We start from the raw sequence: 12,108 nt of genomic DNA on the forward strand, positions 1-12,108 counted from the left end.
ACACACACACACACACACACACACCACACACACACACACTTTCCAAACCAGTCCTCTATGTCCCAGGCAATGGCATAAAGGAAAATGTTTAGTTAGCTTTGGGCTCAAAACTGACAAGTCCCCCTGACAATGTGCCACAGCCTAGACCTGGAGCTCTGGTGTAACTGACCTGGGGTTACCTTTTTGAGTCTTTAGAGCAGTGGTTCTCAACCTTCTGGACCTTTAAATACAGTTCCTCATGTTGTGACCCAACCATAAAATTATTTTCGTTGCTACTTCATAACTGTAATGTTGCTACTGTTATGAATCATAATGTAAATATCTGATATGCAGGATGGTCTTAGGCGACCCCTGTGAAAGGGTCATTCGACCGCCAAAGGGCTCGCGACCCACAGGTTGAGAACCACTGCTTTAGAGGCTGAACTTCTGACATTTGCAGTCCAGCAGTCCAGGCCTGGAGCACATGTTCTTGGCATTTGCTTGCTTATTTATTTGTTCAACAAGTAGTTTTTAGGGGAAGGTGGGTGAAGGGGAGGGGCCTGTTGTAGCTGTGCACCAATCTCTGGGTATGTGTGTATCTCTATGGACACAAATTATAGTAAAAATTCAGTTTTACTCAATATACTAAATATATCCTGGATTGGGTCCTAGGACAGAAAAAGGACATTAGTGGAAAAACTGGTGAAATCCGAATAAACTCTGGAGTTCAGTTAATAGTAATGGAGCAATGTTAATCTCTTAGTTTTGACTAATACACCAGTTATGTAAGATGCTAACATTGGGAGAAACTCGGTGTGGGATGTATGGCAACACTCCATACTATTTTTGCAAGTTTTCTGTAAATCTATCATTATTCCTCCAAAAAAGTTTATTTAAAAAAATCCGTTCCAAAGTTTTACAATCCAATGTAACATATTGATTTGGAGGTTTAATTGGCAAATCCACTATTCAGTTCAACTTTTATATTTTATTGAGGTATAACATGCATACAGTAAGGTACACAAATCATGTGTGTATAACTCATTGAATTTTTACATACAGGTGCACCCTCCTGATCAGCACCAGGTCAAACATTAGAATGTTCCCAGGACCCTTCCCAGTGAACAGTATTCCTCCACCAGTGTCTTGCTGTATATACCATAGACTGGGTTTTGCCTGTTCTTGAACTTCATGTACATAGAATTATAAAGAATGTATTCTTTTGAGTCTGACTTCTTTCACTCAACATACCATCTGAAAAATCAACCATACTATTATGTATAGCAGTAGTTGATTATCTTATTATTGGGTAATATTCCATTGCATCAATAGTCCCCAGTTTATTTACCCATTCTGTTTTCAATTGACATTTGGGTTGTTTCCAGTTTAGGACTCTTATGAATGAAGCTGCTGTAAATATGCTCATCCGTGTATTTGGCAGCTATATGCGTGCATTTCTCTTGGATGTATACTTCCGAGTGGAATTGCTGGGTCATAGGGTATTTGCACGAGCAGGGGGACAAGAATAGGGGGTAGCACATGGCCGGCTCACTGAGCCGAAAATTCAGTTGGGAAGACTTGTTTCAGGGTGAACATGAGGAAGATGATCTCCTCGTAGTTATTATGTTCGTACAGACACCCAAACTGGGGTGAGCCATCGGGGCCGACACCCAGGCTCTGAAGGTCTGAGTAGGCACAGCTGCCCTCAGCCAGCAGGGCTGGGTGGGACCAGGCGTTAGAGGCCGGGGGCCGTGTATTGAGGTAGGCACCTAGGTTGGTTCTCTGCCGGGGGTCAGTAGGGTGAGTGTAGAGCAGCCACTTGTCTGAGGAGCCTGACCCCGCTCTGGGGCTGGGGAAGGCGATCACACTCCCATGGCAGCCATGGGGAGGCTCCACAAGCTTCTGGACCAGTTGGGCCCCCCTGAAATCAAGCCCGTTGTTGACACTCTCAGCCTGAATCCTGGCCCCACGGGGGCTTCTAGCATTGAGATATATCATCCTCTGTTTTGCACCCCCGACCTCAGCCACTTGGCACTCCACGGTTTCCGAGGCCACAAAGTTGCCTCTTTCCCATGTGAGCCCGTGGTTGTGGCTGATGAAGCAGAAAGCGGAGGGGCTGGGCAACCCGTGGGCACGGAGTTTCCGGTAGGCGTAGGCTGGCACCACCAGGCTCTGCGCCTCATTGTGCAGCTGCAGACAGTGCCCCGGGCCCACCGCAAAGGTGGCCCATTCCCCGTGGGCCGAGCCAATGGCAGAGTCTGTGAGGTCTCTGGTGGGGCTCCAGGACCTGCCGTGGTCGGTGCTGGTGACTTGGCACAGCCGTGTCACATTGACCTTGGTGTGGAGTTGGTGTTGCTCAGAGACCTGCCTGGGGATGGCAATGAAGAAGAGGAAGAGGGTCCCCGTGTTCTCGTCATAAAAGGGACTTGGATTCATGGACCGGTGGCCCTCCAGCTGGGCTTGGGCCACCTCTTCCTGAGCGTGCCACTGAATGTGAGGAGAGGAAGAAAGACAAGCACTGCCTTGAAATGACCAGTGACAGAGCTGCACTCTCGGTGGGGTGGGGGTGGGGGGGGGAGGTCTCATGGGGTTAGGTCAAAGGTCATGGAGGAAGTGTTCATCCACCACTTGATCAACTCACATCACCTCCCAGAGCTGTGGGAGCCAGGCTCCGCCTCACCCCTTGCATAGCAGCCCACTCCTCCTGAATGTCTGCTGCCTCCATTCCCACCAACATGTATGGTGGGCTAGACCTCAGATGCAGATGTCCTTTGGGCACGAGCCATTCCCAGCTTCATCCTGGTTCCCTCAACCTACCAGCCCAGTCCAACTTTCCATTCTTGAAAAGTAAAGCCCTAGTAGTAACACAATAGTCTGACCTGTGTGGGACAGAATATGACAATCACTTCCCATATTCTATACATCATACTCTATTAATGCAGCCTGGGAGGGGCTGCTACATGACACTAGGACTTGCATGGAGCTTCCATAATCCCAAAGTCTATGTCATATATGCAACAGTTCTGCCATCTACCCCCATTCATTAACGCCTGTCCCCCAGTGAGCCTTCTAAAGGCAGACACTGTGCCAAGAGCCTAACCCCTAAACTCCTGGGGAACAGGTGTCATTAGCTCTAACTTATGTCTGGAGAATGGAAGGCTTAGATAAGGAAGGTGAGTTGCCCAAGGCCATACCTCTAACTGATAGAGCCAGGACTTGAACCCAGGTCCATCTGCTTCAAACCCCATGCTCTGAACAGCTGCTATGTAATAATGACCACAAAGTAATAATAATACTAATAGTAATGTGTGATACACCAGCCTTGGATGTCTTTGTCAAAATCAATTACTTGATCTACATGCTGGGACTTTAGAACACAGCAATCCCTCCAACCCTCCCCAGGCCCCACTCCCCAGGTTAATTTTACTCAAAGGCTACAACCCCAGTTATGGAATTCTAAACCAGTCCTCCCTCAGGTTCTCAATCACACAGGACAACCTTTCTGAGCATTGGTTTCCCTGGACTTGTCCCATCATGCACTGAAGCTGATACCGCCAGGCCAACTGGACTTGGTCCCAGTGAACCCACATTTTCTGGGTGACCACTTTGGGGCACTTTCTCTGCCCCATCCATGGTAGGGCCCTGAATCCCTCCTGGGTTTCGATGTCTCCTTTCCCTCTGTCCCCCAGACCCCAGCCATCTAAGAATGGCATAGTCCCCGTATTCCCGGCAGAGCTAGTGTAGCCTCATCCTGCCTTACCTGGACCTGGTGGGTGGACTCATCATAGCTTCCCCTGCGCAGGACAATCAGCTCTGCGTCCTCGTCCTTCTTGCTCTTGCGCCTTTCTGCGAAGGCCAGCAGAGTCTTCTGCTGCGTCAGGTAGAGCAGAGCAGGGATTCTGTAGGCCTGTGCTCCCGACTTGAACACTCTCTCCTTCTGCAGGACGGGGAGGGATGCCATGGGGCCTGGGGGAGGCGCAGAAAGAGAAGATGAGTTCCCTGAAGTCACATCCTGAGATGGGGCTGAGCTAACCTCCCAGGCAGGGGGTGCCCACTCCAAGGGCGAGGAGGCTGAGATTGGTGACCTGTCCTCCTTCCCCATGGGGTTCGACCCCCTTATTACCTCCCAAGAGCCTGTCTATGATGCTACACATGCCTGCCATGGAGCTATGCAGCGCTGTGTCCATGACACTTCAGGGAAGGGGTATTTGGAAAAGCACATTTTGTGTTGAATTTTAAACCTTGCTAGGACAAATCTGTGATAACCTTCAGCTGCTTTTTCCCATCAAATGCCAAGCCTTGGGTTGGATAAAAGTGTTTGCCAAGTGGCATTCTGCAGCTGTCCAACTGCCAGAAAAGGACACATAAGAACTTTTTATAACTCTGCAGGCCTGGAAGTCACCTTAGAAAAAAAAAGTGTGTGTGTGTGGGGGGGGAAGCCTTGATTTTGCAGGCTTGCTCTCCAGGCTGTCTGAGGCTGACTTCCTAGCCGCCTCCAGTGTGGGCTCCACCCCTGGGGGAGGGAGAAGCATCTGGAAGGGAAGAGAGAATCTCCCAACAGCTCACTCGGGCTGGGAGGGTCCTCCAGAGGTACAAAAAAATAAAATTAAAATTAAAAATAAGCTTCCAAAGTGTTGAGTTCAGTTCAGGGCAACTTCCCTGTTCTGTTAATTAAACTTGGGGACATTGAAACACAGTCTAGGGGGGATGACCAGACAGGAAGCATTGCTCTATTCACTTACCTCGCAGCCTACAAAAATGCTTGGTCAGATGGAAATATATCAGCAGGTTAAAGATGTCCAAGAGAGAAGTGATTCTGAAGGGACTGAAGACTGAGCTTGGATTAGCAGATGACTCAATTCCGTCAGCTTTTGGAAGTTTGGCAATCTGTTGGGCTATTGGAGATATAATGACAATGAATAATTTTTATACATGGCTGCTTTTCAGAAAGAAAAAAAAAAGCATTTGATCAAAGAGTGTAGGGAGGGCCCGAGGTAACCTGGTGACTGTGTGTGACAGTGGTCTCCATGCTAGACCACTTGGGGTCCCCTTCAGGGGGATGAACCCCCAGCTGCAGGGAGTGCTGGCTGCAGAGCAGATGGCTCTCAGCTGAGCAGCAGGGACGAGATTGTCATCGAATAACCTCCTCCTGCTCATCCCCAGGAAACGCTGCATCTGATGGCCGGCCTGCCCAGAACCTGAAGACCTGGCCCCGTGACCTATCTGGATCTCTGAGGGCCAGCACAGGTCCAGGGCAACTGCAGCTGCTCTAGGAGGCACATCACCTCTCCTCTGTATACCTGTTCCCATTGCCTGCATCCCCCCCCCCCACTGTGTACGTTATTATCTACTTAAAACTTATTTAACATGTTTGAGAAATCTATGCTTCCATTCCCCGCATCCCCCCCCCCCCACTGTGTACGTTATTATCTACTTAAAACTTATTTAACATGTTTGAGAAATCTATGCTTTTACTCTGTGCCCTACATTGTTTAGGAACTTGGGATACTTTATGAATAAGACAACTAACCCCAGTCCCCACAGGCTGCTAATATAAGTATTTGTCTCTTAAAGATTTAGAGCCACAGCTGATGCAGGAGGGGATGGGGTAGAGGAAAAGGGGGTCTTGGGGTCCATTCTAGAGAGCTCTTCTCTATTCTCAGTAACTCAGCACCAGTCCAAACTCACACACTTACCGGCAATACCAATCCCCAAATGTCTTTAGAATAATAATAGCAAACACAAAAGTGACCCTTACCAAATGCTAGGCACTCTTTAAGTGCTCTATAATATTAAAAAAAAGTTTTTTTGGAAGTTATATTTACAAATTATATTATTTTACAATATGATTCACAAATATGTACTCATTTCATCCCCACAACACCCCCATGAAGTTGATGCTATCATTGCCCATTGTACAGATGAGGAAATTAAGCCCACCCAGCCCTTCAGTGTCAGAGCTGGGACTACAGACTCTTCTGACCCACACAGCCTGCCTCTCAGGGCAGTTCTGGAAGGTGCCCTCTTCCTGCACCTTGTCACACGATGCCTTAGCACCGCATGCAGGTAGCTAGCTGGCCCACTTGGCCCCAGCCCTACCTCCAAATGTGGCAGCAGCTTCAGGCCAAGGTAGTGGAAAGAAAACTGAATTAGGAATCAGATTCTGGGCCTAGGTTCATGTCCAGCAAGTTGTATATCTTTGGGCAAGAACCTTCCTCTTGGAGGTCCATCTCCCCACCAGGCAAGAAAGGGGCTGAAGAAGGTGATTGCATAGGCCCCTTCATCTCCAGAGCAGGCACTGAGTTAGGCCCTGACTCCTTCGGGGAGGCTGGGCAGGGGCCCTGGCACAACCCAGTCCCACACAGCAGCACAAAGGCAACCAGAGAGATGGTAATGTCAGTTTGCACCATGAAAAACTGCCATTTGGTAGGTCAAAAATGACTGAATAGTGACGATTCCAGATGGTCCCACCTAAGGCTACCAGCAGCTGACATGGCTTGTAGTCTGTGGGCACCAAATCTGGAGCAACGCATCTTACTTCTCCTCACTCTGCCTACAAGGCCAGCTCTCGTGCTCCCATCTCAGATATGGGGAAACCGAGAAGTGAGTCAGGGAGGCGGTGGATGACTTCCTTAAGTCGGTGAAGGTGGGTGGATTTGAGGCTGGATCTGCCTTATTTCAGAACACATGCCCCTAACCACTGGATTCTCCTGCCACAGACCCACAGCTGGGACCCTGAGGTCTGAATGCTTCCTAACCAAAGGCGAGCGGTGGAGGGCCCCTGCCCACTTCCTCTCTCTCTCCTGTTGGGAGCACACTGGCTGCTGGCATTCCCTCACCTGCTTCAGGAGGCGTCTTTGCCAACTCAAATCTGTATGGCACACCTTCCATGAGCCTGGAAACAGGTAAACACACCAGCCTGGTCCCTGCCCTTCCGAAGCCCACAATAAGTGACAGCCAGTGCTTCTGGGAGCAAGAAAGAGACGCACTTTGCAGCTTTCCCCAGAGGAATAGCCCTTGTTCTTGGGGCCAGCTTTGGATGGAATGTTGGCCTGTTGGCTACCACGTTGAAATAATGCCATCTCTCCAAAGAGCAGACAGGGGCCCGCATGTGGTCTGCCCTCAGTTCCAGCAAAGCAAGCGTGTGGGGCAGCAAGCCCAAAGCGCTCTCCCCCAAGAAAACCCCGTCCATGGGCTCAATGCAGCTTGGGCCCGGGGCTGGGATTCGCACCCCAAGCTGAGAGGAGCTCTCCCAACTCCCACGCCAGGACAGGAGCCTGAGCAGCCTTCTGGAAGCTCAGACCAGCAATGACTTGGGGGCAGAATGAAGAGTTTTCCTGGCCTGGCTGATCTGAGCCTTCTTCCGCATTTCCCATCCAACATGTCCCCTGGATACCCCCAAAACAGAGTGAGCACCATATTGGGGGTTGAGGGGCCATGAGTACACTCAAAAAAATGGCCACTGTCTGAGGCATTTCCAAGTATGGCACCATCACCCCGCAATTACCTGGTACAGGAGAACTCTTGTTTATATCAACAAAGGAACAGGTGGGTCAATTCCAAGAGAAGCCTTACCTCAGGGAGTGTTCCAGGTTGGATCCCGGGGCCTGGATTGGACGTCAGAGTGTGCGAGAAGAGGCAGTGGGAACCAGCTTTGAGAAGGTCAGCGCAGCTCCTGTGTTCACCTGGCTTCACCCCAAGTCTCACGGCTCCACTACTGGGCCTGTGCCTATAAACAACTGAGGGAGGCCCCAGGCAGTGTCAGTGTACAAGCCCAGCCCTGGAGGGCACTGCCTCTCATCATCGGGGAAGGACTTATCTACAAGTCATGCTGAATCAGGGTGAACCGCAGGCCACTTGAGTCAAAGTGTGTGCATTTCAAGGAACAGACCTCCAGGGCCTGGGAGGGTGTGGACGTGCAGGAGGACCTGGAGCCACCCAGGATGCAACTCCTCTTTGGGATCTGCCTGGGCCAGCTAGGTGAGCAGGGCAACCTTCTTGATCTCTTGAGACCTCAGTTTCCTCTGCTGAAAAATGGGAACAAAAACCTCACAGTAGACCAAGCTGCCTGGAGCAGACTATATGACCCACCTGTTACTATAACCCAGTACCTATGGCGTTTCAGACAATCATCAGTGCTCTATCCATACTCATCAATTCAGTGAATGAATGGATGAGGCTGCCTTTCCAGGGAGGGCTGACAATGTGAGGACTTAGATAACCTGTCTAAATCTCTTAACCCAGCATCAGCTCATGATAAGGACTGCCATGGCAACAAGCCCTTTTTTTCTGGACCCATCACAACATGTCTAAACAGCACCATCCATGGGCCCCAAGTTCATTCTCAGGAGGAGGAGTCAGGAGCTGGCACACTGTCAGAAAATACAACCCAGCTCACCCAGTCCACTGCCAGCGTGGGTGAGGCCTCAGGAGCTGGAAAAACCTGAAGGCAGTCCATTCACTTCAAAGTGCACTTCTTGGCTTAGTCTAGAACTGAGGGATGAGGGAGGCCTCCCTAACTTATTTCCCTTCCCTCCACTGAACATAGTTCTCCCATGATTATCTTCAGCTCTAGGTGGTTCCTGTGGCTCAGAGCCAAGTTCAGCTCTCCTTGGCTGCCCCCCAGGTCGGAGTGACCCCTGGATGGCCAGTTCTGGGTCCCCTTGTTCTTGCTCTGGTCTAACCCTCTCATCAGTTTGCAGAGAAAGTGTTATGGTCTGACCTTAGAATTGACTGCTTGAAAGTCCCATGCGAAAGCCAGTCCATGTGAACACCCTAGTAAACCCAGACCCAGCTCTGACTCATACCCCCTGGAGGTCCAGGAATCACCTTGAAGTTGATGCTGTTATATTCAATGGGCCATAGAAGGGGTATTTTAAAAGTGAGGTAAGTGTAGGGTGATGACTCATTAAAGAAATCATAACACATCCATAAAATGAAGTATTAGGCAGCTGATTAATTAAAACCATGTTTTAAAGATAATGCATGAAAATGTTGGGATACAAGATAGCATATAAACTAGGATCCCACTTTTGTAAATCTGCATATTATATACTCAGAAATCTATATTAAAAATAAACAAAAATTATACCAAATATGTATTGCTGTATCCCCCAAAACTTAGCACAGTGCCTGGAACAAAATAGATACTTAGCAAATATCCAGTGAATATAGAATGAATAAATAATACTATTGGTAGTCAGTTTTAACTAGTGGGATTACAAATGATATTTATTTACTTCCTGTACTCTTCCAGGCACATATGATTTAATTATTAGTTTAAAAAGACATTTTTAAAAAATATTTTTTATTGATTTCAGAGAGGAAGAGGAAGATATAAACATCAATGATGAGAATCATTGATCAGATGCCTCCTGCACGCCCCCTACTGGGAATTGAGCTCACAACCAGGGCATGTGCCGTGACCAGGACTCAAACTGTGACCTCCTGGTTCATAGGTTGATACACAACTACTGAGCCACACCAGCCAGGCAAAAAAACCAAAACAAAACATTATTTTAAAAATGATGATAAGTAATAATATGTGGCCTAAGAGTGCCTACTCACTTTATCCTGGCCAGACCATCAAAAGGGCTTTCAAAAGGGCCAACAAGCTTATAAAAATGGCCTTGACTCAGCATGAAAATTTAATTCATATTTGACTCCAAAGGATAATAAATTTATTGTGTTCAAAAATGCTCACTGAGCTCTGGCTGGTATGGCTCAGTTTGTTGACCAGAAGGTCACCGGTTTAATTCCCCATCAGGGAACATGTCCAGGTTTCAGGCTCGATAACCAGTAGGAAGCATGCAGGAGGCAGCCGATCAATGTTTCTGTCTCTCCTTCTCCTTTCCTCTCTCTCTAAAATCAATAAAAACATATTAAAATATATATGTATTCACCGAACACATACATGTAGCCAACACCATACTAACTTGGAAGGAGGAGAGAAAGATCCTGGATAAGGTCCCAGAGCTTCCCGTGTTTATTATTTGTGTGTGGGGGAAAGACAAACATCCAAGAAACAGAAGCCAGTCACCCAGGAGTCGGGGGCGGACTGTAATGGTGACAGTGATTAAGAGCAAGGGGAAGTGGGAACAGGGGCAGTCAGGAAGACTTCCTGGACGAAGGCTTATGACCGGAGCTAGACCAGGAAGAAAAGTAAAATTTACAGAAGCAGAGGCAGAACATTTCAGCAGCATGTAGTGGGTGCAAAGTTTGAGTCTGAGGAAGCAAGGAAGCAGGATAGTGCTGGCTGGTCAGGATCATCATTATTTTGATAGTAATCTATTTTCTCTCCTTACCTTTATGATTTTTCCTTACCTTTGATGCTCTGCAGTCCCACTATGGGTTGTCCAGGTGTGCATTCATTTTTATTTACCTTGTGGACTCAGCATGCTTTTCCAAACTCAGAGGACAAGTCTTTCTTCAATTGTGAAAATTTCTCAGTCATTAATGCTTGAACATTGCCTCTCCTCCCCTCTCTCCTTTAGAACAGCCTCTTCAATGTATAGTTGGTTTGTTCTTCAGATGTCTTTTGACTTATTTTTCATGTTTCCCATCTCTTTGCCTCCTGGTGCTTTACCCGATATATCTTCCAAATCACTAAATCTAGAGTTGTGTCTACCTAAGAGGTGTTGTTGTTTTTTCTAATGCACTGTTGTTGTTTTTTATTTCTACAATTTCTACTTAGTTCCTCTTTGAATTTACTTTTTTTTAAAAAAAACTAATTTCCTCAGCATTAAAAAGCAATGCACTATTAAGCCATGAAAAGACATGGAGAAACCTTAAAAGCGTACTATAAAGTGAAAGAAGCCAACTGCTAAGGCTGCACACTGCATGATTCCAACTCTATGACCTTCTGCTGAGAAAGTGAAAAATCAGTGATTTCTAGGGGTTGAGGTGGGAGGGTGAATAGGAGAAATATAGATAATTTTTCGGGCAGTGAAAATACTCTCTGTATAATATCCTATGGATACATATCATTATACATCTGTCCAAACATACAACACTGCCTGAACGCTAATGTAAACTGTGGATTTGGGTGATAATGATGTATCAATGTAGGTTCATAAATTATAACAAACTAGAGGCCCAATGCACAAAATTCGTGCAAGAGTAGGCCTTCCTTCTCCCAGCTGCCGGCACTGGCTTCACTCTGGCACCCGGGACCCAGGCTTCCCTCCGATCCTGGTTTCGTCCAGAATGATGTCCGGAAGGATGTCTGGTCTAATTAGCATATTACCCTTTTATTATTATAGGTATACTGCTCTGGTGGGAATGTTGATAGTGGGGGAGGTTATACATATGTGGGGACAGGGTGTATATGGGAAGTCGCTGTACCTTCCCCTCAATTTGGCTGTGAACCTAAAACTACTCTAAAAAAGTGGTTTTAAATTCTAAAAAAATGATTTCTTATTTTTGTTTTAAACACCTTAAATATACTTATTTTTAAGTCTCTTTTTATATTACTCCATTGTTTCTATTTTCCCATTTTTTTGTGGGATGCTTTTCTTCAATTGGATTTCCTCAAATGCTGTGTAACTTGTTATAATCTATTTTAATAATTCATAATTGTTTATATTCTTCATATTGGTCTTCCTCAAATGTTTTACAATTTCTGTGTGTGAGCTCATCCTCTATGGGAATTATTTCTCAGAGGTGGTGGAGGTGGAGGTGTTCCCACTAGTGCCCCAGATTGTGGAAACCTCCCCAAAGTTGCCTCTACCTCAGTGTTAAGGCTCATGATTTCTCAAGTTTCTTCCTCTGTTTCTATCTTAGAGTCTCTGTACTTCATGAGTGGTGAAGGTTTAAACCTCATGTGCAAACCCAGCTTTTCTATTTTCTTGTAAGTGATTCTATTTCTACTCATAGAAATTGCCTAGGACAATTTTTAACCTCTGCACTGTAATTTCTCTCCCAATTTCCTGTTGTGTTCAAGTTCAGAGGCTTTGATTTTTGTTCCCCCACAACTGTTAACTTAAAACAAATATATCCCTGGCCATGTGGGTAATAGTTCCTGAAGCATTAACTCACCAGGATAGATATAGAATTACCTATTAACTTATGGCATCTAGAGATTTATCTTCCTTGCTCTTGAAATCAAATATATATTTATAATACATACAT

General features: G+C 46.7%; 1 protein-coding gene across 2 annotated transcripts in view; it reads right to left on the bottom strand.

The window, feature by feature from the left end:
- Nucleotides 1-1,013: 1,013 nt before the first annotated feature.
- The window catches only part of NEU2 (sialidase 2 (cytosolic sialidase)), a 38,470-nt gene continuing 27,375 nt past the window's right edge, over nucleotides 1,014-12,108 (bottom strand). The window contains exons 4-8 of one of the 2 annotated variants that reach the window (XM_014530600.1): nucleotides 10,303-10,405; nucleotides 7,555-8,006; nucleotides 4,722-4,874; nucleotides 3,740-3,945; nucleotides 1,014-2,466 (exon numbers count right to left, since the gene is read on the bottom strand). In XM_014530600.1, coding sequence (XP_014386086.1) covers nucleotides 1,528-2,466; nucleotides 3,740-3,940 — 1,140 coding nt within the window. In that variant the 5' untranslated portion in view covers nucleotides 3,941-3,945; nucleotides 4,722-4,874; nucleotides 7,555-8,006; nucleotides 10,303-10,405 and the 3' untranslated portion in view covers nucleotides 1,014-1,527. The remainder of the gene's footprint in view (nucleotides 2,467-3,739; nucleotides 3,946-4,721; nucleotides 4,875-7,554; nucleotides 8,007-10,302; nucleotides 10,406-12,108) is intronic. The other variant, XM_005882945.2, reaches the window with a different exon arrangement.

This window comes from Myotis brandtii, unplaced genomic scaffold, assembly GCF_000412655.1.
Source record: "Myotis brandtii unplaced genomic scaffold, ASM41265v1 scaffold744, whole genome shotgun sequence".
In the NCBI taxonomy this organism is placed as follows: domain Eukaryota; kingdom Metazoa; phylum Chordata; class Mammalia; order Chiroptera; family Vespertilionidae; genus Myotis; species Myotis brandtii.